The sequence below is a fragment of the Pseudopodoces humilis genome, chromosome 26, assembly GCF_049639895.1.
Source record: "Pseudopodoces humilis isolate 2021_Gansu_Grassland_sample_001 chromosome 26, ASM4963989v1, whole genome shotgun sequence".
NCBI classification, from domain to species: Eukaryota; Metazoa; Chordata; class Aves; order Passeriformes; family Paridae; genus Pseudopodoces; species Pseudopodoces humilis.
Genome location: NC_142225.1, coordinates 288,359 through 313,790, shown reverse-complemented (window position 1 = coordinate 313,790; position 25,432 = coordinate 288,359). Strand labels below are relative to the sequence as shown.

Below are 25,432 nucleotides of genomic sequence, written 5' to 3'. Positions count from 1 at the left end.
GACATGGTGCAGAGAGGGATCCGATTAATCACGGGCACTGCCTTCTGTGGCACCAAGGAGGGGATGGGCTCCAATCTGTGGATGCCAGGCTGGATTTGCATCTACACTGGCAATGCCAGGACATGGACAGGATGTGGGGCTGGCCCCGTGACAGAGCTGCCATGCAGCTGGGAGAGCTCCTACCCTCGTGCTGCTGATGGAGAGATCGCCCCCGTGCCTCTGACTCCAGGTAACCACGTGTTCCATGGGTCCCTCTGGACTCTGCTAACACCCAGGGTCTGACCTGGCCTGGCCCAGAGCTCAAGTGATAACTCACCCTGCACACCAGCCCACGGGGAGGAGTCCCCTCCTCTGGATAATGCATCAACATGTCCTGTACCCACCATGAGGAGGTGACAGATCCTGGCTGGATCCACTGCCCCACTGGCATGGATAAAGGACCTGTGCTTCAATAAAGAGGCATTAAGATGCCCCAACATTGACGTGGCATTTCTTTTTCCCCAGCCAGAATCATTCCCCTGCTCCAGAAGGAAATCTTCCTGCATTCTCTTTCTCCTCTTGGGCTCCTCCTAGTTCAGTAATCTCTATATGTGTTTCACAAAGCTGGTCCTTCCTTTCCAAGCTCAAAACCCATCTTCTCCACCTTGGTTGGGTGGGATCCTAGGTGACCCCACAGCAGCCCTGGCACCTCTCCACATCCCCCCCGCCCAAGCCAACCCCACAATAAGCAGGACAGAGCGGTTTGGTGGCTTTTATTAGACCAAAGCCCCTCAGCTGCGTTTGTTTCATTGTCACAGGCAATGACAGGTTCAGAGAGGGCCCTGCCATGGCAGGTGAGGTGCAGCCCCCAAAGCACTGCCAAGGAGGGACAGCCCAGCAGTGTGCAGAGACTATGGCCAGGGGCATCAGCACCTGCCCCACCACTGCCTGGCACCTGCAGGATCCACCTGGGAAAAGGAACGAGATCCGAATCCTGGAAGAGCACCAAGAGAGCCCTAGTCAGGGATGGGTGGGAAATATGTCCCAGCCACACTTACAGCCCTCCCTCCACCTCACCAAGGGACAGGTTTCCCTCAGGTTCATCATCCCACCCCTCTCCAGCCACGGGACAAGGAAGACCTAAGCTGGGACTCCATCAGCTGGTGACGAGGGCTAATCCAGGACACTCAGCCCACTCCAGCCCCCTGAAGCTCCATTCTGGTGCTCCAACCCAGACCTACCTTGCTCTTTGTCTTGTCCTTTGATCTGTCCTCACTTGGGCACTGCAGGAGAGCAGAGGAGACAAAAAATCCCTGAACTCCCAAAAGTGCCTGTGTGCTCACCCCAATGTGCACCTCCCCATCCCAACCCTGCACACCCATTCCTGCACACACCTGCTCCAAGCCATCCCCCACACCACCATCAATGTGTGCTCCTGGCCAGTGTCCCCTGGGATCCCAGCCTGGGCGGCTCCCAGGTGCTCTGTGTCCCCAGCACACTGCCCAGCTCATCCCCCTTGGCCAGCTGGGCTGATCCCCCAGCATGGGCAGCAGGGCAGGGGGGATTCTGCCCCTGTGCCCCACTCAGGTGAGACCCCACCTGCAGAGCTGCCTCCAGCCCTGGCCTTCCAGCACAGGAAGGACGTGGAGCTGCTGGAGAGAGTCCAGGGGAGGCCACGGAGCTGCTCCGAGGGCTGGAGCCTCTCTGCTCTGGAGCCAGGCTGGGAGAGCTGGGGGTGTTCACCTGGAGAAGAGGAGGCTCTGGGGGAGATCTTAGAGTCCCTTCCAGCGCCTGAAGGGGCTCCAGGAGAGCTGGGGAGGGACTGGGGACAAGGGTCTGGAGAGACAGGACAAGGAGGAATGGCTTCCCACTGCCAGAGGGCAGGGATAGATGGGCTATAGATAGCTATATGATGGCTTCCCCAGGTATGGGGAAGGAATTGTTCCCTGTGAAGGCAGAAAGGCCCTGAGAAGCTGTGGCTGCCCCATGCCTAAATGTCCAAGGCCAGGTTGGATTGGGCTTGGAGCAACCTGGGATTCTGGAAAGTGTCCCAGCCTGCGGCAGGGGATGGGACTGGGTGAGCTTTGAGTTCACTTCCCACACAGACCATCGATCTGTGACTGCACAGAGCCCCTGCACAGCTGAGGATGTGCCTGTGGGACCACAGGACTGGGGCCACTCTGCTCCTGGAGGGTTGAGCAGCAGCTCCCACAGAGCTGAGCACTGACTCCGTGCCACACCAACAGCCCTGGAGCTTCCACAGCATCTGGGGTGCTGGGGTTGCCCAACTGGAGCCCTGCCTGCGTGGGAAGTGGGGCAGAGCATGTCTGGTGGCAGGAGTGTGCTTGGAAGCCATGGGAGGAGAAATAGAAGTGTGTAGGGACACCTGGCCAGCACAGGAACATGCAGAGGGTTTGTGGGCAGTGATGCTCCCATGGGCTGAGGAGGGGCTGTGGGGAGCAACATGGGGCAGGTCTGTTCTGGATGCTTTGCTGAGGCAGGGAAATGTGAGTGGGACGTGTGGGAAGAATCCCAAGACATAAATCAGAGCAGCCCAGGTGCAGGAGAGGAGGTTCCCACACTCCCCATGCTTGGGACGAGAGCAGGGGCAGCCAGTGCTGGGCCAGGCCTCCAGCAGCTCCTCCGGCTCTGCCATCTCCGGCTTCCTCCAGAAACCTCCCCATTTTTTTCCCCATGAATGAGGAACGGTGATTTCAAGATGCTTCAAGACCATAAACCCAAGAAGCCTTAAAAATGCAGCTCCACAGGGCTGCCCGACGTCCTCAGACTCCCTCACAACCAGGATCAACACAAAACGGGGACAAACCAAAGCACTGGGAAAGTGAGACCTGGAAAAGGCAGGCAAGGGCTCCTGCTCCTCCTTCCCCTCAGCCAATCTCACCTTTCACATCCAGTCTGCAGTCTACTGAGGCTTCCCCCAGGGGGTTCACAGCCTTGCAGGTGTAGACACCCCCGTCGAAAGGGCCAGGCTTGCGGATTTCCAGGGAGCACACACCCTGATCAATCAGTGCTATGTATTTGGGATCTTCCCGGATCTCCATCTGATTTTTCAACCAGATGATTTTGGGCTGAAATTTTAAAGCAGGGAAAGAAATGAGAAATCTAACTGGCCCCAAAATGCCACCTCTCTCTGCCTCTGCCCTGGCCCTGCCTGAAGCTTGTGGCCATGGTGGGATTCACAGTCAGAAGCGTTTTGAAGATCCAAAGCTCCCACTTGTGAGCCCTAACCACTGCTCCACCCTTCCTCCCCCAGCCCAGAGGAAACAGGGCAGGGCTTGATTTAAGACCAGTCCCCCACCTACTGCAGAAACACCCCAAACATGCCCCAGTTTCACTCAGAGGGCAGTTGCAGCCCCTTAACCTCACCCAACCCTAATCCAACAGCACCAACATCTCCCAAACACCTCCAGCCGTCTTGCAAAAAGCCCCCCTGGTGTCCCCAGGCCAAGGTTATGCTGTCCATGGAGCCACCAACCTGGGGGAAGCCCCGGACAGAGCAGAAGAGGTGAGTGCTGTAGCCCCGGGTGGTCGTTCGGTCCGTCAGGGGCTGTGTGAACTTTGGAGGCTCCATCATGTCCCGCTGGGGGATCTTCTCTGGCTGGTAAGTGGTTTCTAAGGAAATAATTAACTCTAGCTGAGGCAGAGCTCAGGCTCCCTGGCTGACCAACACAGGAATTCAGCACAAGGTACCCCAAACCACTTCTGCTCCCTCCTGTAAGAGGCCAGATGTCAGCTGGCCTGACCCAAGGACTTGGCCCTCGGCTCAGAACAGCCCTGTTTCCTCATCCAGTGATGGATGATAGTGCCCAGGCCCTGCACAGAACAGGGGGGGTGCCAATCCCCAAACCCACTGTGACACATCCTGTGTGCAGCAGGTGAGAGCCAGGCCAGGCACACTCTGGATCTCCCACCCCATCACCAAATCCCAGTCCACAGAAATGAGAGTCAGAGGGAAGCTTTGCAGATGGCAGAGACCCTACATCATTGTGTGCTACCAGGGAGCAGGACAGAAACAGGCGGAAGGAGAGCAGGGCTGCTGGAGATTTGGCTCTGAGCTGTGGAGCCAAAGCCAGGGCTGTTCTGACCCTTCCCAGCTCCTGCTGCCATCTCATCCCAGGGATATCTGTGCCTTGGTTCCTCTCAGGGGGCTGAACGTGGCACAAGCTTTCCCCAAAGGAGAAATGAGGTGCAGAGGGGGGACAGGGGACCTCTGGACCTTGGGGGTGCTCAGCTTCACCCCTGCTGGTCTTGTCCTGGGGACCAGCCCAGCAGCATCAGCACCACTCTGAGGAAGCCCCGCTGGTCAGAACCACTCTTGGCTACCACCCTCCCCAACCCCTCAGCCAGGGACATGTCCCCACTTGTCTTCTCGATGTAGGCCACCCCAGAGGCAATGGCAGCGCTGTCACTGAGCCCACAGATGTTCTCGGAGAACACTCGGAAGGAGTAGGTGTTGCCAATGATGAGGTCGGAGATGGTGCAGCTGGTGCGGGTGCAGCGCTCCAGCACCGTGAACCATTTCTGGAAGGGAAAAAGGAGGAAAAAAGAGACCAGTGAGGACAGACAGGAGTGTGACAAGGATGGAGAAGGTGTGGGGTGAGGCAGGGAGTGCAGCTGTCCCTCTCCCATCAGGACATCACCAGCAGCAGGAGTGCCCAGGCTCACCCCACTCTTCTTGTCCGACTTCTGCACCCTGTAGCCCTTGATCTCAGAGTTCCCATTGTCCACGGGGGGGGTCCACTCCAGGGCCACGTTAAAGCCCCACACATCCACCAGCTTCAGGTTCTGGGGAGGGCCGGGTGGCTCTGCAAACACAAGCACCCTCGGGGTGACATCCCAGTTTGCTCCCTCCACATTCTGTACCTTGACCATCCCTTGACCTTGCTTTTAATCTCTTCTCACCCTGGTACAGGACACAAGGGATGAGAAGCTCCAAGGGGCAAGGCTGGCAGAAACTCTTCAACCCCAACCACAGCAGTTCACATGCATGGTCCTGTTGAGGATCCCTCTGGAACAGGGACTGCAGAGTCCCTTGCCTTGCTGCTGTCACACCACATCCCACCCAGAACAAGACCTATCCAACCAAGGAGGAGAAATGAGCCCTAGGGTGATCCTGCAGGGTCCCATCCTCAGCTTACCAACCACCTGGATGTCCAGGGTAGCCTTGTCCTCCGCTCCATTGATGTGCACAGTGAGCTCATACTTGCCCGAGTCGCCACGCTGGGCCTGGCGGATGTAGAAGATGGTGTCGCGAGCCGTGTTCCGGATGTTGATGCGCTTGGTGTCCAGGGGCTGCCCTCCCTTGCTCCAGCTCACCTCGGGTTGTGGCTTTCCCTGGAAGAGCAGGCAGGTCAGGAGCCACTCGGGCATGTGGTCCCGATCATGTCCTCCTGGGAAGGATGGGTGGCAGAGCCACCCTGCTGTGTCCAGGCAGCAGCAGCCCGGGTGCCACCTCTCCCATCCGGCAGTCCCCAGGAAAGGAGCTACAGCTGATTCCTGTCAGACTCACTAACGGGAAGCCATCAGGCTCCAGGGATGAGGCAGGAACATGCTGGCTCCACATGGACATCCTGGTCCTCATGGAGCAAGCCCAGCTTTACTTGCCAGGGCAGAGCTGTGCTCTCATGGCCCAGGTGCTGAGCCCAGCTTAGCACCAGGGCTTGAAGTCAGCATGCAGGGAAAGTTAATGCTTGGAGCACGGCCAGCACAGAGTCCAAACTGCCTGTGAGACATGGCCTGGACAAGACCCCCAGCTCAGGGACCTCTCACTCCCTCTGCTTGGCCAACACGTTTCAGAACCAGCTGCCACGGTGAAGATGCTCTGGTGATGTCCCAGACAGGATGAGAGAGATAGCTCCAGCTGAGCCCACCAGTGTCAGCATTGCTCCACCATCACACGGCCCTGGGGCTGCCCTCCTCCAAGGGCAGCTGGTCCCCTCTAGGAACCCAAGTGCTGTGCTGTGGGGTCCCAAGGGATGTGGCCAGATCCTGGCCAGCAGCACAAGCTGAACTGGGCTGAGCTGAGACAGCAGCATCAGCCAGCCCATGTTCTGATGTCTTGGGGTTGTCCCACTGCAGCATCATCAACAAAGATGTAGCAGGGGAAAAATGGGATCTGGGCAGGAAGAGGAGAGAGATTCCCACCCCACCACCCACCCTTGGCCCATGAGACACAGGGACCAGGCCAAGTCAGAGCACACTTGGCCCATGAGCTAACCTGCAGGAGCTAACCTGGAGTGAAATGCGCAGCAGATTGAAGCCCGTGTCACCAACCTACCTGAAAGGGGATCATGATGTTTACAGCATCCCCCACACGCCTGATATAAGTTTCCCGCAGGTGCCGAGGCATGCGGATCTTCGGGAGCTCTGGGGACCAGGAATTCATGTTGTGAGACAAGGAACTGCCATTCCTCAGCTGGCAGACCCTCCCCATACACACCCCTGCTTGGCCACCAGGAAAATCCACCCCAACACGGCCCCCTTGTCCCTCTGATCTCCTGGCAGTGCTGCTCCCCTGCAGGGCTGTGCTAGCCTGTCCCATTGCCTGTAGCCCAGAGGAATATCCATCCCTGAGATCCCAGGGCAGCATTCCAATGGATCTTTCACCCCACCTCGTTACAGCCAGGCCATGGAGACAGCCTGGCCTCAACCAGAAGAGCCACAGCACAGCCCCTATGGTAACAAGGCAGGGCACAGCATCTCCCAGCTGGGAAATATTCCTCCCCCTGACTTTCCAGAGGCACACAGCTTCCAGCGAGGACAAGGCCCTCAGCTCAGAACAGTGCTGAACAGTTCCCTGTGCAGTGCGGGCCACTGACACACCCAGGAGGTGCCTGCTCATGCCAGAGCATGGAAGCCTCAGGCTGGTGACAAAGGGAAACATCCCCAAGGAAACATAACAAAGACAAGCAAAAACCCCACTAGGGAATGCTCATGGAGCGTGTCCCTTTCCCAGGACAAACAGAAGCTGTACGACTTTTCCGGCTCAGTGAAACCCAGGGATCCCTCCAGAGCCCCTCATAAAGGAGCTGGGAGTCTCTGCCCGGGTTAAATGAGTTTAACCCTGGGGAGGGGGCCTGGCCAGAATAAACCAGGCCTGAGGTGAGCATCTGTGAGGGCTGGGGACTGCAGGGACAGGCTGGGCAGTCCCAGGTGGCCCTTCCTGACAGTGGAAACAGTCCCTGCTCTGCTGGTGCTGTGATTCCTGCAGGGATACATCCCCTGGTGCTGCCACTCGGGTTCATCAGTCCCAGCTGGGCAGGGAAACCTGACCTGGGGGAGGAATGTTAATTTATGTGTGCCTCCCTCGTGCCTTGCTCAACAGGAGGAGGCTGGCCAAGGTCAGTGGCCCCGGTGACAAAGAGCCATGGTGGGAAGGCCTTTTTCCTGCCCTTGTTCCCAGCAAAATGTGACTCCCATGCTGATCCTTCATCTGGTTTCTCCTTGTCTTTCTCCACCTCCCAAGCCCACTCGTCCCACCTGTTGTTAAGCTCTGTGCTGTCCGATTGCTGCTATTTAAAATTCCCTGGGGTGCTATAAATGAACTGGTGAGATCTACAAAATGCAGGCCTAGAGAAAACATCAATGCCAGGAGGCAACAAATGGGGAGGGGAGGAGAAAGAAAAGAAAAGAAAAGAAAAGAAAAGAAAAGAAAAGAAAAGATAAGAAAAGAAAAGAAAAGAAACGAAAAGAAAAGAAGACAAAAGAAAAAAAAAGAAAAGAAAAGAAAAGAAAAAAAAAAAAAAGAAAAGAAAAGAAAAGAAAAGAAAAGAAAAGAAAAGAAAAGAAAAGAAAAGAAAAGAAAAGAAAAGAAAAAAAAGAAAAGAAAAGAGAAAAGAAAAGAAACCCAGTAGATAAGTTCTGTGTGGGTCTCTCAGCACTTTGGCTTTTCCACCTGTACATTTGCCTGGGACAAAGCTCAGGCAGAAGGGACAGGCTGTGGAAAGCACGAGCTGTGCATTTGGCATCTCATGCCAGTCCCTCACACCCCAGTTTCCCCAGTTCTAGGAGTTTGGTGGGATGGTTTTGACATCAGAAGTGAACAGGCACAGCCACCACCCCAGAGCCACATTCACCTCCTCGAGCACACTGAGATTGACCCTGCAGGATCCTTTTCACAGGCTGATAGTCTCCTCCAAGCCTTTTCCTATGAAAAGCTGCTGGTTCCTTGAATAACTTTTGTTAGTATTACTATTTTTGAGCAGCTGAAAAACCTGATTTTGAATAAGAAGAAAGCTTGAGCATTAATAATTCCTTCTAGAGGGGAAAATGAGTCTGCTATTTGCTGAGTGCAAACTGGCCCTGCCCTCCTGCATCAGCCTCTGCACGTTGGCATCACCCCGAGAGGAATGTGAGTCTTGCTAAGCATGGGAGCAACTCATTCATTAGCGAGTTCAGCATGATTAAAGTTCCCATGCTCCAGACAACTGGCTCTTGACTTCCTGAGCTAAATAAACAAAGCCGTCCAATGTGCGCCGTGGCATACTGGGGATGTGACAAGGGGAGGAGACATGCTTAGGGGGAGGTGGATTCTGAGCTCTTGCCATGAAAAGGGAAAATGGGGCTCTGCCTCTTGAGTCCTTCGCCCCCAAAGTTTCAACATCAGCAAGATGTTGTCAGGAAGCTTCTCCCAAGGGAACTGGACATAGTCACTGAGAAAAACATCTGTCAAAGGCTGGATGGGACCCATGAGAAGCCTCATGCTGCAGGGGTGGACAGAGATTCCACACAGGAATTCTGGCCTCAGGAGCAGTACTCACGGAGGATCTCCCTGATGAGCACGGGCTGCTCCAGCGTGGCCGGGCCGCTGGCGCCGCTGGCACTGACAGCCGTCACCCGCACGTGGATCTTGTCCCCAGAGCTGAGCTCTGGGATTGTGTAGCGGGTGGAAAGAAAAGGCTCCTGGTTCACAGCTTTCCAGTCTGAACCTGCAAGAGAGCCAGCACAGCACTCTGGATGTGCCATGGACACACATCCCAAGCAGCAGGATCAGGGCCCAGAAGGGGAGACCCCAGAGGCGAGGAACCCCTTCCTTTGAAATGTGGAATGGTTTGGGGCACTAGCAGAAAAAGGGACTTTGGAGAGGAGGTTGGCCACCCCATCCATGCCAAGGAGTGTGGGCCATGAAGTGCTGGCAGGAGCTCAGCAACGGAGCACGAGGACTTTGGCAAGAAAAGGCATCGGGCCAGCAAACACTTCCCAGCTGACCAGGTGCATTTCTGAAAGAAAAGATCCTTGGAGCTCCCTGCCAGCCACTCTGCTCCTCTCACTGCCCCAGGACAACACTGGGGCTCACCATGGCCTCCACAAACCTCTCCACATTTGGCAAGGTCTGCTCAGGACCTGCCCCTGGCCGGATGGACCCCTCCAAGCGTTCTTCCTGTGTGTAAGGGACACCTCAATCTCAAACCAGAGCCCAGCTGCACCCCCAGCCCCAGCTGACAGGGCCTTGCCATGTGCCAAACCTCTCAAGGTATTTCTCACTTGGAGAATAAACTGCCCCAGACCCCCAAGGACTGGGTCAGACCTTGGTGGGCAATCAGAGTGACCCACATATGCCAGGCTGTGCCAAGTCCCCGTGTGCACCTTCAGAACAAGAAGGTTTTCTTGTCGATGCCATGGGAGCAGCCAAGTCCCAGCAGATCCTCTTTCCCTTCACCACTGGCATTGCTTGAATTAGCCCTCACTCAAATCTCACCATATTTTAGCCAACCAGAGCCTTGTTCCAGCCCAAACACAGCAGTCCCGTGGCCCCTGGGTGATGACAGGGGGACTGGAGTTCTCCTGTCCTCCAGCAGACCCAAAGCAAGCCAGGAGAACACACAGACCCTTTGGGTGGCTGTCAGACAGATCCCTCCAGGAATGGCTGCACCTTCCCTTGTCCCATGCAAGGGCTTCCTCCTGCATCCCACCCAGTCGTGACAACCTCTCCAGCCCCAGCACAATGATGGGAGCCTCCCACAGCCAAGAATGTGTCCATCGTGTGTGCCGCAAGCTAAACAGATGAGGATCAGGTTCTGTGAGCTTCATGGGCCACCTGGATCTCCCAAACCACTCCAGCCCAGCCTCCCCTTGCAGATCCCCCCAGCCACACAGACCCTTCACTCTCACCCCAAAGCCCAGCAGGGCTTCAAGACAGTGCTCAAATCACAAATCTTATCCACCCTGAAAATCAGTTTTTCGAGCTTGCTGACATAGTTTCTGAGGCCTTTCCCAGGACAGTAACTGTAAGCATAGATATGTGTACGTTCTTTCTGATACACATCTTTTGATGGACATCTCTCACGGCCAGTGTGGTTGGGAAGGTGTTGACCTGATTATCCAATGGTCAGAAACCTATAAATTCTGAGAGAAAAACCAAAGTTCTCTCTTTCCTTCACCACACCCCGAGCTGCATCTCTGTGACTCGTTTTGTGTCCAGCTGCAATAACCCACCCTGTTCCACCACCCAGGAATACAGCTGGAGAACCATGGACAATCACTGGACAACTGCTGCCACCTCCCAGCCCACCTCCACCCACCACAGCCACCCTCCTTCCAGACATAATGAAGTCTGCTAATACATGGCCATCACCCTTCCCTTCCTCATCCTCCCGTTTTATCCCCATTTCTTCCATGCTTCATTTTGGGCAAACATGGCAGGATTGAACTTTTCCCTCCTGTTTTCTTGGGTTGCCATCCCAGCACCAGAGGGTGTGTTGGTCTCTGCTCCACACTAGAGCTGGAAATAGCAGTGACTCTGAACCTGCTCCAAGTGCCTGCTAAAGACATCGCTGCTGTCTGAAGCCCAACCCTGTTCCTTCGTGGAAAAGAAACAACCATTCAAAATGCATGCATTTGGGCAAAGGAAGGGAATTGTTCCTGGGGGAAATGCTCTGCTGGGTCCCATCCCACAACCATGCACACAAGGCAGGAAACACCAAACCTACTTCCATCTTTGCAGATCTCCACCACGTATCCATCCAAGCCTGCCCGGCCCATCTGCTCTGGGGCTTTCCAGGTCAGTGTGAATGAGTTTTCACTCACTTCTTCCACGGCCAAGGACAAGGGACAGCTGGGTGGCTCTGTAACAAACCCACAGTGGTGAGGACAGGGCTCGAGTACCAGGGCTCTTGGAGGGCAATCACTCAATCCCCAGGTCTGTCTTCAGTCCACCTAATCCCCAGCCCCATCCCACTGCAAAAATATCCTTGATGACTTCATCCCCCTGTCCCTTCTCCCCGGTACCTGCCCCCTCCAAGCCTTGCTTATGTCCCCTCCCCACTCCAGTGCTCCCCACTCACCTTCCTTTGGTTTCTCCACTTTAGGTTCAGGGCCCGGGGGTTCAGCTGGGGGATCTGGGGAACCTTCTGCAGGCACTGGAGTCGCTTCTGCTCCGGCTTCCGTGGGCACGGGAGCAGGTTCGTCTGTGGGGGCTGGGGGCTGCTCTGGGGGATGCTCAGGGGCTGGGGGCTCTTCAGTAGCTGGGGCTGGGTCTGCTTCTTCCTTCGGGGCTGCTTCTTCCTTCGGGGCTGCTTCTTCCTTCGGGGCTGCTGCTGCCTTTTTCTTCGCCGCTGCTGGAGCTGGTTTTTTGGCTGGAGGTGCAGTTTTGCCAGTCATCTCTGCAAAGCCAAGGGACTGGGCAAGGGGATATTCTGGGGTCTCTGCTCTGGGGTATCTGCTTTGTTTTGGGGTTCCTGCTCCAGACAAAGGATTTCTTCTCTGGATCTGGGGTCTGGACACCAAGGCTGGGGTCCTGGCTCAGGACCAGGTGTCTCTACTCTGGACCAATGGTCTCTGCTCCGGGACGGCTGTGCTGGGAGGAGGGAACCAGGTCACTGAGCCAGAACAGGGGCTGGGTGACTTTTATAGGCTTTGGCTGGCACTTGTCACCTCCCTGCAAACCAATCTGCCTGCGCAGGCGGGGCTGCCAGGAATAGCCACCCGGGACCTGCACATTCAGCAGCCCCAGCTGCCCCCTCCTATGGGATGGCAGCACACGGGCCCGGCCCCCCCAGCGGCCCCCCTGGGCTCACTCAGGAGTGGGCAGGCCAGGGCCAGGTCACCTTTCTTTGGGGACATGGCTCCTGTCCCCAGCAGCAGCACCCCTCTGGCTAAGAGCTCCCCACCCCCACTGCCACCTGCCCAACCACCCACTGCCTCCCGGTCCCCACAGACTCTCCCTGGACCCCTTGTCTTCCTTATCTCCTGCATTGACACCAGAGCCCCCCACCCCAGCCCCCCCGTTAATCCTGCATTGACCCCCCAACTCACCTTCTCCCCCTCATGCCTTCCCACACCTCCACTTCCCACCTTCCGGATCCCTCTGGTCCCTCTGTCCTTCCTCAGCCTCATCCTCAATCCCACTGGGTTGGAAGAGGTTGGAAGACAATCTTTGGGCTCATCTGGACCAACCCAGCTGCCCATACCCAATAACTACATTTCTGAGAAACACAAATCACCAGCCCCGTGCTGAGTTCTCCAGCCTCTGTTCTTCCTTGTCCAAGGAGACTGCTCACCCCAGAACTCGTGACCAGCCATCCTGCTGTTAACCCCAAACTCAGATTCACCCCAAACGACCCAGAAAAGCCCCATTAATCCTGTGGGTCGTAAACCACTCACCCCATGCTTGCTCCTGTTCCGTCACTTGCCCTCATGCTGTGCATGAGACACTACTGGAAGTGTCTCTGTACCCATAACCTTGCTGCAGCTTGGGTTGAGAGAGTGTTTTCCCCATTTCCCATCCCTGTCTCCAGGGATGCTGCTATGGAGCAGCCAAGCAAGCCTGGATCTCCTGGCTGCTGGTCCACAGGCTCACAGTTCTGTGGCCCCCAGGAAACCCCTCCAGATGTGGACATCAGGGTCAGGAGGCATCTCTGAGCATGAGGCACATTCTCTGCCAGGGCCAGATGATCCCAGAAGATCTCGTTTCCTAACAAGGGGCTGGTTTTCCAGGTAGGGGGAGCTTGGGTAGGGTCACCCAAGACTGGGAGGGAGAGAAGAAAGAGCAAAGCCCCATTGGCCAGGCTGGTCTTTAAATGATGGTGACATCCCAAGAAAGAGCCTGAGGGGTGCACCCCAGCATGAGCAGCATGACCCCCCTGTTCCAGGAGGGAGATTTTTTCTCTCCTGGTTATTTGGCAGCAGGACAAAGCCAGGATACCACAAGATGATGCTGGTGCCTCAGGAGGGTCTGTTTGCCCCAAACTTTGTGATGATCCAGATGTTCCTTGATGACTTCCCCAGTGAGAAGGAATATGACTAATAAAATTCTGCCTTACCCAAAATACCCTTAGAATGCCTGAGGGATGAGACCCTTGAGGCAGGAAAGAGTGCTGTGGGGCTCCCAGGCATTTCTGCTGCCTGCATGGATGGGTACTGGCAGCTCCTTTCCTGCCCAGAGCACCTTGGAGTGGCTCAAAATTGCCAAGTCAGTCATGAACCAGAAAATTCCCTACAGCTGCTCTAGCCAGAGAAAGGACAAGGAAGGGCTGGGGAGGATCATCCATCCATCCTGTTCCAGCTGTCTTTGGCGCCCTGAGGCAAACTGGAGGAGCTCTGGTTTCTCCATATCTTGGCCCACCAGGATTTCATCCTGCCTTGGATGACCTCAGCCCCTCCTTGACTCCTTCACTTGACCCCTCCACACGGGTCATGCCTTGATGACTCTCCAGCAGCTCACAGGTGGCCAGTTCCAGATTCCCACAAACATCTGCTCAGACATCTTCCCTGTGTCTTAATCTGAACAAAAAAAAACCCACTTCATTGCAAAAAAATGGGCTTGTTTTGATTAAATGTTTAGAGAAGCAATTTAAAGAGCTGAAAAAGAAAAATAAATCAATACCAAAACTCCAGTTCAGAGCAAAATGGACACTCAGATTTCTCTCTGATTTCAATTTGGGGAAGCGTAGCTGAAAATTAAATACTTTCCCGAGGAAACAAAAAAGAACATTAATGCAATAATTTCACCTGAAGTTCTCAATTTGAAGGAAACTTGGGTCTGTGAACCTGCCCCATGACTTTTGGATGCTTTTGCTCTGCTGACTCAGGGGGTGACTAATAGGTTACAAGCAAATGAATCAACGTGGTTTATCACCCACTCTTATTGGGCCACATGACTAGAGTTTATTGGCATCTTGTTTATTCACACGTTGGGCCAGCACTGGCTGTTGAGCAAAGCCCAGCAGGGAAACACCGAGGAGCTGCTGCTGTTGGTGGCAAAGGCAGCGCGGGAGGTTGTCCCAGTTCCAAGCTGAAGGTTTCCCACCGGCTCCAGGAGCAAGAGTCGGCATTTCCTTGCCCACCATGATGGCTTCACCTCTGGATGACAGGGACAGAGGAGCTGCTGCCAGGAGGTGATTTCACCACCCAGGACAGGAGTGGTCTGTGCCAGCCCCCAGCTTTGGGTGAGGGAGCTCAAATTGGTCTGGTGATAGAAATGAAAATCACACGGAGGGGGCTGTTCCTGCAGGCAGCCGAGACGGTTGAATATTAAAAATTTAATGATAATTTAAATATCAGCACATTTTTTGCCTGAAACTTTAAGTATTTCAAGATTTAGCTGAAATAGAGGTTATCCGTGTTTTCCAGTGAGAAAAAAAAATCTCATACAAGAAGCCGGTACTTTTATAAATTGGTACTTTTATAAATTGGTTTTGACCCACATTTCAAGCCCACCGAGTCACTGAAACATTTCCTTACTTATTTTCCAAGTGAGTATAGCTCTAAATTAGGGGACAATCATTTATGCCTGGAAGGATCAGATCCTCCTCATGCCACTGTTATATTCCAGCTCCCCCTGATGATGCAGCACAGTGGTTGATCTTTTTCCAGATCTGTGTTTGGTTCCACAGGATCCCATTGCAAAGCGGTGAATTTGTTTCCCCAAAACATCAGATCAGCCCTTCCAGCCAGACCTCCAGTTCAGGAAACCAGAGACCGAGCCAGGTGGAATGGGGGAAACCTCGGGAATGCCTTCCCCACCATGGCAGCTGACGTGTCAGGGCAGGGAGATGGAAGAGGCCTCCAACAGCTGGGGCAAACCCTGCAGGCTTCCAGAGATTAGGACCAGCCCCTAAACAGGGCTCCAAGTTTAGACAGGAGGTGGTGAGACCTTCCCACTTCATAAAGCAAAGTGCAGATGCCAAAGGCCTGGAGTAAACATGGAGCTCATGTCATCAGGGTGAGAAGGACTCCCTGAAGCTTCCACATCCTCTGCGCTCGTCCCCTCTTGTCCCTGTCCTCAGGAACGTCTCTGCAGATCCTGGTGGGCTCTTTGCACCCCAGCAGGACTGAGACAGCAGGAGGTGGATGTCACTCCTGGGCCACCACAGGCTCTAGGCATGGTGCCATCTGGTCCTTGGCACAGCCATGGGTTTGGCCAGGGCAGAGGACAGAGTGCCAGGGGATCAGCGTGGGTGTCAAGGACAGTCACCCACAGGCTGTATCAGGGGACACCCAGGACTCAGGGTCCCCACTGCCAACCCCAGTGAGATAAAGTCAGAAAGAGAAGGAACCATCCCCTGGTCCCTTTGACCCCACCCTGCACACATCGTGTGGACTGTGAGTCTGTGGGAGATGTCACACAGCAAAATGCCCAAATCCCCTGAATTTCAGCAGAAGTGCCCAAGCCCCTCAGGGGTGCTATTGCTGGTGGTTACTGGAGCTGATTCCAGTGTGGGTCTGTGCCCTCCTTTCACCTGTTGTTGACCTGTCCCCTTTCCAGGGTTAACTCAGATCTCCAGAAAAGCAGGAAGCTCATCTGGAAAGCACACAGTGATCAACCACAAACACCAGCAGGGCATTCAGGTGGGCAGGCTCAGTGCCCTACCTACCACCTCCCATCCTGGCTCCAGCCCTGTCTTCCCACAGCATTTCCAGCCTTGCTGTCACCGTGATATTCACAGAGCATTGACTCAAGCAGCCGGGGCAGGCAGCAGGTGGACTGGGACCAGGCAAGATTTCCATTTGTCTGTCACACACAAGTGGACACTTACTTCATCCCAAAGCAATGACTGCAGGCAGGGGCTCCAGGCCCGAGCTGGGAACGGCCCCAGTTCCCCTCCCAAAGCCCCCCAGGAAAAGCCCTGTTCAGGTGTCACCCTGGGACAGGAGTTTTAAGCAAGCATTGCTTTAAAATATCCTTGCCTAGTCTAGAAAACACAACCAGGTGATAAAGAAACATCAACAGGAGCATCTCTGAGGTGCTGAGGGGCATCTCTTGCCTGGTGGACGTCCCTTGGTGGGCACTGGCACAGGGTTCTAGCAGCCACAGGCTCCAGAGTTGTCCCTGTTGCTGAATGTAACCCAGTTCACCCCAGCAGCAGCCAGCAGCACCAGTTTGATTCACTGACTCTCCAGTAACCCTTTCTTCAGGGAAAAAGTTCTCCAGCCCTGACACAAGCTGCCCAGGGCAGAGCCCCCAGCCCTGGAAGGATTTAAAAGCCACGTGGATGTGGCAGCTGAGGACGTGGGTTAGTGGTGGCCTTGGCAGTGCTGGGTTAAGGGTTGGACTCGATGACCTTAAGGGTCTTTTCCAACCTAACTGATTGTCTAATTTCATGATCAGTCAGGGTTCAGTCACCTCCAGGTCTCCCAACATCAGCCCAGGGAGCAGAAGGGTGGGTGCTCAGACCTGCACTCTCACTGCTGGGAGCAGGAGCTGCCAGATGCAGGCAGGGGATGCAAACACCCAGAACCAACTTCTGGGCTGTTATTTTGGGGTTGTAATGGGATCATTCTCCTCCAAGATGGAAGGGGTAAAAAAAATAGGAAAACCCATGCAGAGGTGTCCTGATTTTACCCAGTGACTTGCTGGGAGCTGAGCCAGAGAGTTCCATGTTCCCTCCAGCCTGTGACAGCACTGTGGTGGAAAAACCATCACAGAGAGGCGTCAGCTGCTGCCCACAGCCAGAATGATTTCCCCAAGGCCACCTGTGGGGCCACCACAATTACAGTGACAGTGTGAGGGGACAGCACAGCCCGAGCAGGAGCTGCAGGGCAGGAGCTGCAGGGCAGGAGCTGCAGGGCAGGAGCTGCAGGGCAGGAGCTGCAGCAGCTGCACCCAGGGCCAGCTGGGTCTGAGCGTGCCAGGCCAGCAGGAACCCTCACCTTGGCACCTTGGCAGCTGTCACCTGCCGTGTGCCCAGGAGCAGTGCCTGTCCTGGGACCCTGCTCTGCCTGGTGTGGGGCTTTTTCCAGCCCTGCCCAAGCTCTGGAGCTGCCAGCAGGAGCTCACCGAGGATGGAGAGCCCAGGGACAGGGCTGTGTCAGCCCCACTCTCTTCAGTCTGCCCAGAGTTGCCTCCACCAGGGCTTGGGGATGGCAGCTGGAGATGCCAATAAAGCTCTGTTACCACCTGCCCTGGCTGGCCCTGCTCTGTAGCAGGGAGAAGCTGCAATTAGCAGCTCAGGTTTTCCTTCTTCATTAGAACCAGGAGCTCAGGAAGGCCTGAATGGTTTCAAAGCCCCTTTGCTGGTTTATTCTGAACATTTGCACCCAGGGGCCAGAGCCACACCAGCTGCTTCTGTCTCCTGAGGAAGGAGCTGGGGGGCTCTGCAGGAGAAGAGGGAGGGAACAGCTCAGCCCCAGGCTCCACCAGCACCAAGGGTGAATTTCAGTATGGATTAGGACCAGCAGGGAACCTCAGTGTTTGCTCTGCACAAGGGCAAGGCTTCTCAGAGCCTGCTTTGCTCATCTCCTCGCCTGCAGCCCCAGGCAGGACCAGGCACTGCCAGTCCCCAGGAGGGTGTCCAGCTCTGCCCTAAGGACTTGGAGGGGCTGAAACCCCTGCCAGGGTGCACCAGGACACTGGCCAGTAACAGCCCAGGGTTAGACACTCCAGGTCTCATTTGACCTTCAGCATCCCCTTCATCAAGGACTAAAGGCCACCTTGATGTCTTCAAGGCCTCCTGTAGGACCAACATTGGTGTTTCCACCTCCCATTCCAGCACTTCCCATATTTTCTTACATCCAACACCTCCTTTCCTTACTTTACCTGTTTTCACTGGCACCCTCACCTTCCCTGTGCTCTGCCCATCCCTCCTCCCCCCTGCTCCCTTCAGCCCCCTCCCAGTCCCTGCAGGGCTCTGCCAGCTCCATCCTGGGGGATCCCTGTTCAGCTGGGAGCAGGTAGGACCAGCAGGATGTCCTGCAGCCACACCTGTCCCAGCCCAGGGGACACTGGTGGTGCTGGGACCAGCCAGGTTCCACATGGCACAGTGACATCCCAAGGAAGCCCTTGTGGCCGGTGTGCTGGTGGCCACAAGGGCTGCCTCCACCTTGCCATGTCCAGAGTGTTTGGTAAGGGCTGTCCCTTCCCAGGATTCTTGGAAGCAAATGGGATCTGCTCTCTTGTTGGGACAGCATGTCCTGGGGCCATCCCACCACCCTCTCTAACCCAAACTCCTTTATTCCACAACTTCCCCACTGTGTCCCCCTCCCTGGAGAGTTTGCTGGGTCAGAGGGGCTGTGAGAGGGTTTGGAGAATCCCCAGGTCCCAGTGACTTGTGCCAGGTCCTAGTGAACTGGGAATACACCAGTTTGGGTCGCCCAGCTGCATCCTTTCCCTGCTGCCACCAGGGAGCATCGTGGGAACACCCAATCCAGCTGTCCCCGTGCTGCTCCCACCACACCAGATAATTCACCCCCAGACAGTGAAATCCTCCCGCTCGAGCTTTGGGAATGCCTGGTCCTTGGAGTCCCTGGGCCGGCTGTGGTGTCCTCAGAGGCAGCTGCAGCCCAGCCCTTTCCCAGAGGCTTGAGTGTCACGGCCAGGGCACCCAGGAGCCGCTCCCTGCCCTGTCCCTGTTCAGCACAGTGTGACAGCTCCATGCCATCCCTTGGGGACAGCATTCAGCACAGCGTGACAGCTCCATGCCATCCCTGGGGACAGCATTCAGCACACCATGACAGCTCCATGCCATCCCTTGGGGACAGCATTCAGCACACCATGACAGCTCCATGCCATCCCTGGGGACAGCATTCAGCACACCATGACAGCTCCATGCCATCCCTGGGGACAGCATTCAGCACACCATGACAGCTCCATGCCATCCCTTGGGACAGCATTCAGCACAGCATGACAGCTCCATGCCATCCCTTGGGGACAGCATTCAGCACACCATGACAGCTCCATGCCATCCCTGGGGACAGCATTCAGCACACCATGACAGCTCCATGCCATCCCTTGGGGACAGCATTCAGCACAGCATGACAGCTCCATGCCATCCCTTGGGGACAGCATTCAGCACAGCATGACAGCTCCATGCCATCCCTTGGGACAGCATTCAGCACACCATGACAGCTCCATGCCATCCCTCAGGGACAGCATTCAGCACACCATGACAGCTCCATGCCATCCCTTGGGAGAGCATTCAGCACACCATGACAGCTCCATGCCATCCCTTGGGACAGCATTCAGCACACCATGACAGCTCCATGCCATCCCTCAGGGACAGCATTCAGCACACCATGACAGCTCCATGCCATCCCTGGGGGACAGCATTCAGCACACCATGACAGCTCCATGCCATCCCTCAGGGACAGCATTCAGCACAGCATGACAGCTCCATGCCATCCCTGGGGACAGCATTCAGCACAGCGTGACAGCTCCATGCCATCCCTGGGGACAGCATTCAGCACACCATGACAGCTCCATGCCATCCCTGGGGACAGCATTCAGCACACCATGACAGCTCCATGCCATCCCTCAGGGACAGCATTCAGCACACCATGACAGCTCCATGCCATCCCTTGGGACAGCATTCAGCACACCATGACAGCTCCATGCCATCCCTTGGGACAGCATTCAGCACACCATGACAGCTCCATGCCATCCCTTGGGACAGCATTCAGCACACCATGACAGCTCCATGCCATCCCTTGGGACAGCATTCAGCACACCATGACAGCTCCATGCCATCCCTTGGGGACAGCATTCAGCACAGCATGACAGCTCCATGCCATCCCTTGGGACAGCATTCAGCACACCATGACAGCTCCATGCCATCCCTTGGGACAGCATTCAGCACACCATGACAGCTCCATGCCATCCCTTGGGGACAGCATTCAGCACAGCATGACAGCTCCATGCCATCCCCCAGGGACAGCATTCAGCACACCATGACAGCTCCATGCCATCCCCCAGGGACAGCATTCAGCACACCATGACAGCTCCATGCCATCCCTTGGGAGAGCATTCAGCACACCATGACAGCTCCATGCCATCCCTGGGGGACAGCATTCAGCACAGCATGACAGCTCCATGCCATCCCTGGGGGAGAGCATTCAGCACAGCGTGACAGCTCCATGCCATCCCTGGGGGAGAGCATCTCCTCACATCTCCAGGGCAGCTGGGCCAAGACAAGGTGCTCAGAGAACAAGAAGGGGTTGAACTCTTGATCCCAAACCTGCAGAGAAACAGCCATGGAAGGTGCTCCAATCCCATCCTCCTTGTCATGGGCAAGTCAGTGCCAAAGGGAGAGCTGGATATTTGCAGGGAAAGGCCAAAACCTCCAGCTGGACATAACCAAGGACAGTGAGAGTCAGGGATGAGGCTGGAGGTGGCTTTGGCTCTTATCTCCTGGGGGTTAGGAGGTGGCAGAGATCCCAAGGGATCCAAAGACAACAGGAAGAGATGGGGAGTCTTCTGCCTCCCAAGTGCTGACTCTTAAGAAGGATGAGAAATTCCCAGTCACACAAAATCTGAGAGCACCCTTGGGAGAAGGGCTTGGGGTGCTGGTGCTCAGTGTGCCCCAGCTGTGTGAGCTGGGTCCCAGAAACCCCCTGAGCCAGCTGGGCTGATCCCACAGCGTGGGCAGCAGGGGAAGGGGGATTCTGCCCCATCTGGTGAGACCCCACCTGCAGAGCTGCCTCCAGCCCTGGCCTTCCAGCACAGGAGGGATGTGGAGCTGCTGGAGCCCCTCTGCTCTGGAGCCAGGCTGGGAGAGCTGGGGGTGTTCATGTAGAGAAGAGAAGGCTCTGGGGAGAACCTTAAAGGCCCTTCCACTGCCTGAAGGGGCTCCAGGAGAGCTGGAAAGGGACTGGGGACAAGGGCCTGGAGTGACAGAACAAGAGAATGGCTTCAAACTGCCAGAAAGCAGCATTAGATGGAATATTGGGAAGGAATTCCTCCCTGTAAGGGTGGAGATGCCCTGGCACAGGTGCCCAGAGCAACTGTGGCTGCCCCTGGATCCCTGGAAGTGTCCAAGGCCAGGTTGGATGGGGCTTGGAGCAAGCTGGGATAGTGGAAGGTGTCCCTGGGCATGGCAGGGGATGGGAATGGGATGAGCTTTGAGGTCCCTTCCCACACAGAGCAGTCTGGGATTCCATGGCACAGTGAGCTGGATGCAGGGACCCACCCCTTGCTCTGTGACACAGCTGACACCCTGAGGGAGCCCATCTTTTCTGCAGGCTGGAAATGCCCCAGGATCCCACTGGGCAATGGTGGCCATCGCTCCTGCCCAGCACCTGTAAAGGCCTTGGGATCTCTTGGGGTGCTCAAATGTTGCAGGAATGCTGAACGACATGCAAAGCTGTTGCCTGCTCTGGCTGGCACTGAAGGTGAGAAGCTGATTTATTTTCATAACCTGCAAAGCCCTGGGGAGGTGGACGTGGCCGGGCTGGGCACCAGGGATGGCTCTTTTCTGTCCCTGGCGCTGTGTAAGTCATTGGGACTCTCCAAAAGTTCACATCTTCCCACAAGCCAGGCCATGAGCCCGTCTTGTCCCACCACCTGCACAAGGAGAAACACCTGTGCTGGTCCCTTTTTTCTTGTGGGGTGCAGGAGAAGCTGTGCTGTCCTTTTGCACCCCCAGCACAGCCAGCAGGAGGGATGGGGGACAAGGAGGGAGCTGCCAGGACCAGTTATCTGATCCCAGCAGCTCCAGTGTAAACTTAGCATGGCCTTTTGGAAAGTACTTGCTGCGGTGAAACACGCAGTAAATCACTGCCCCGAGTGCCAACAATATTTTGAGATTAGCAAATCTTAAAGCTCACTTTGGGGTCGTGGGTTGGAGCCCTGCCAGTGTAACTGGGGGGGGTCTTCCTCACCTCACACCCTCCAGCTCCCAGGGCTTGCACCAAGCTGCAAATCCTTGCTTTTTGAAGGAGATGGGATAAGGTCTGGGATCAGCCTGGGATCAGTGTGAGGTCCTGCAGCCCTCTCCTGTGGATTCTCATCCTGTGCTCACAAGGAGCAGGGCTGACCCTCTGATTTCTTTGCCTTTTCCTTTCCAGACTACCTTGGAAATTCCCCAATTTCCTCCCTTATTTTATCAAACAAACCCAGCCCTGACCCCACAGCATCATCCTGTGCTCCCTGGGACAAGTCACCGTGACCTCCAGCACCGTCACCCCTCTGTCCCCACTGCCCCCAGTGTCCCCAGCACCCCCGAGCTGGGCTCTCCACACTGCTCCAGGGTAAGAACTGCCAGGATTTAAAAGTCACCCAGGAGGTGGGACCCTGGTGCTTCCAGACATGCCACAAGTTTCCCAAGCTCAGCTGAGGGCTCATTCAGCCTGTGAGACAAAGAGAAGGGAGAAGCCCTGGGAAATGAGGAGGAAAAGGGACATCAGTCCCTGGGAGCCCCAACCAGGTGCATTCTAATGGCAAATCACCACAGGGCCTGCATCCTGCAGGAGATTGACCCCTGAAGCCTTCCCAAGGACAAAACACCCTGGAGATGGCATTTTAACCCAGCATAAATCCCTGGGTCATCACTGGAGCTCCTAGGGAAAATCCCAGGCTACACCTGAGAGTTCTGTGGCTCGACCCTTTCCAGGCCATGTCACAGTTTGGATGCAGCTGTGTTGAGAATGCCAAAGGATTCCAATTTCCAGGAGGAAACCACTTCATCCAGAGCAGTATTCCATCAAAGTTCTGGAGGAATGTGGGACTGAAACCCCGCTTGCTGCTCTTCTTCTGTCCGTGCTGTTTGAGTGAACACCCTGATTTATTTCAGGCTTAGAGCTCTTGTCACTGAGTTCTCAAAAAGATTTGTGTTGGCCACAGAAGGTCATTCCTGCTTGTCTCAAAGAGAGCAGAAGAAGTTACTTGTCAGAAGAACATTGTCAGTGTAGCTGAGCTCCTGTTCCCTGTGGAAATATTACAAAATAAAAAGCTCCCAAGGTCAAGTGCAACAGCAACACAGCTGATATTAAAAATAATGTTCCTGTTTATTGGCATTGTGGTACAGCTCCCACCTGCAATGCTGTATGGAACTGTCCTCAGAGTGCAGGGAAAATAATTCAGCAAAAGCAGCGTGGAGCTGTGTCAGGGAAGGATTAGCTTTGGAAGGATTGAAACCAGGAAAAGGTTCTTCCCCCTGAGGGTGCTGGCACTGCCCAGGCTCCCCAGGGAATGGGCACAGCCCCGAGGCTGCCAGAGCTCCAGGAATGTTTGGACAAGGCTCTCAGGGGTGCACAGGGTGGGATTGTTGGGGTGTCTGTGTAGGGCCAGAGGTTGGACTGGATGATCCCTGAGTGCCTCCCAGCTCAGGGGTTCCTGTGATTCTGTGATCTGTGGTTGCTCATGTGCCACAATGCCAGCCCAGCTGGGAGCCTGTAAACTGAGATGTCCCCTGACCAGCAAACAGCCTCCTCCACTTGCCCTGCACTGTATTTGCAAAGAGCTTGGCAGCCCAGCATGAACCTTCCCTCCCCACCCAGCACCGCTCGTGCCCCTCTGCCCAACACCACAGCCATGAAATCCCAAAGGTGGATTGAAATATCTGGAGTTAAAACCATGAGTTGCAAGAAAAAGTGGCCAGGATGGATTTGCTTTCCAGTGCTTGGGAGCTTTGGATCCTCCGCTACAACCAAAAGCCCAAATCTTTTTCCATGCAAAAATGGGCCATTTTTGAGTGTGTAACTTTGACATGGAGCCCTCTGAAGCCCAGCAATTGGAACATGGAGGGCTTTGGGCCGAGAAGAGATGTGCCTTGCCAAGAAGCTGTGATTTTGGTGTACCATGAGGGCTGACACTTCTTTTCCTTGCCCAGTCTGGGTCTGCTTTGCTCCTGGTTATGGCTCAGGGTGTCCCAGCTGAGTCCCCAGCAGGTCCCTCAGCACCCACAGGGAAAGAGCTCAGCAGAGGATGTTCCATGGCTCCATTTTGGGGTGCTGGGAGGGACCATGGAGCACGGAACAGGACAGAGATCAGTGGCAGGAATGGTGCAAGCACGAGTGTGCTGAACCCACACATCCCCAGCCCGAGCACAAACCCCTGGGAGCCAGAAAACCAGGGCAAAAAATCTCCCCGGTGGAGATCCCCTCTCCCGGAGAGATTTCTTCGCTCTAATGCCGCCATCCAGTGGGAGAAACTCCCTGACATGGGAAAGGCTGGAAAAGAGGGCATTGAGCTCCCCACCGTCCTGGGGCTGCCCTCGGTGGCCTCCCGAGGTGACTGCACTCCATCCTCCGTCTCCAAACCCCGATCCCAGCCTGGGTGGAGGAGGAGGAGGAGGAGGAGGAGGAGGAGGATGAGGAGGAGGAGGAGGAGGAGGAGGAGGAGGAGGAGGAGGAGGAGGAGGAGGGAAGAAGAAGAAGCAGGGTCCCAGCCCGGTCCCAGAGCCATGCGGGGACCGCTCTCAGCGCAGTCTGAGCGCACCGAGCCTGCAGAAAGCCGAATTCCAGTCCCTATTCAGCAGCGTCGGGACTTCAAGGAGGGGAAAATACCCAAACACAAAAGTCCCTGGGGTTGCTCAGGGAAGCGAAATGACTTTGGCAGCGGCCACAGAGCAGCGGAGCGGGGGCAGCGCGGTGGCCGCAGCGGCCCCCAGGGTCCCACAATGCCCGGTTGTTGTCCCCATGAGCGGCCGGATTCCCGCAGAAAGGAGCTTTCAGTGGCAATATTCAAAAGTTCAACCTCTCTCAGCAACGCAAGGTTTGCTGCTGGGCTGTGCAGGCACAAAGGGACAGTGTTTCCTCGGGAGCGGGAGGTTTTGTGCTGGAACACGGAGCTCCCACTCCCGCACAGAAACTGCCCGAGAGGAATCCCGGCGTTATCGAGGCGGGATGGCAGTAAGAGACCTGCCTTAAAGGGAGAAAGCAAGGGAAAAAAATGTGTTTATGGGTATAAAATCAAAGAATTTCGGGGGTTTTCGTCTGGCTGAAAGCAGCAGCTGTTTTCCTAAGGTGGCGCAAATTTCCAGGAAGCAAGCGTATTTCTCCAAAATCGAGGGGAAAACCCCTTTTTCTTTTCCCTTGGTGCCAAGAGGAAATTTGTCCTGGGAACAAGCCCTGTGCACAAACAAACACGCTGTTCTCTCCTCCGGGAAGGAGAAATGCTTTCCCACCCACTCAATATAAGCCAGAAAATGACTCGTGGAGCAGCAATTCCCTGATAGCCCCTGTGAGAAGGCAGCATCCTGATTGAATCAGAGGCACGTGTCCTGCTGGGGATGAATTTTGGAAGCATCCACCACCTCTGCAAGCTGGCAAAGGCCGTTCCTAG

The 25,432-nt window shown here is 55.5% G+C and overlaps 1 protein-coding gene across 4 annotated transcripts in view; it reads right to left on the bottom strand.

Moving 5' to 3' along the window:
- Nucleotides 1-756: 756 nt before the first annotated feature.
- The window catches only part of MYBPH (myosin binding protein H), a 27,485-nt gene continuing 2,809 nt past the window's right edge, over nucleotides 757-25,432 (bottom strand). For 2 of the 4 annotated variants that reach the window (XM_088067060.1, XM_088067058.1), the window contains exons 2-12: nucleotides 11,283-11,600; nucleotides 10,929-11,063; nucleotides 8,760-8,927; nucleotides 6,278-6,366; nucleotides 5,139-5,334; nucleotides 4,666-4,805; nucleotides 4,362-4,521; nucleotides 3,476-3,612; nucleotides 2,882-3,068; nucleotides 1,221-1,262; nucleotides 757-973 (exon numbers count right to left, since the gene is read on the bottom strand). In XM_088067060.1, the coding sequence (XP_087923186.1) occupies nucleotides 1,252-1,262; nucleotides 2,882-3,068; nucleotides 3,476-3,612; nucleotides 4,362-4,521; nucleotides 4,666-4,805; nucleotides 5,139-5,334; nucleotides 6,278-6,366; nucleotides 8,760-8,927; nucleotides 10,929-11,063; nucleotides 11,283-11,598 (1,539 nt within the window). In that variant the 5' untranslated portion in view covers nucleotides 11,599-11,600 and the 3' untranslated portion in view covers nucleotides 757-973; nucleotides 1,221-1,251. Of the gene's footprint in view, nucleotides 974-1,220; nucleotides 1,263-2,881; nucleotides 3,069-3,475; nucleotides 3,613-4,361; nucleotides 4,522-4,665; nucleotides 4,806-5,138; nucleotides 5,335-6,277; nucleotides 6,367-8,759; nucleotides 8,928-10,928; nucleotides 11,064-11,282; nucleotides 11,795-12,600; nucleotides 14,570-25,432 lie in introns of those variants that run through there. The other 2 variants (XM_005530244.3, XM_088067059.1) reach the window with 2 other exon arrangements.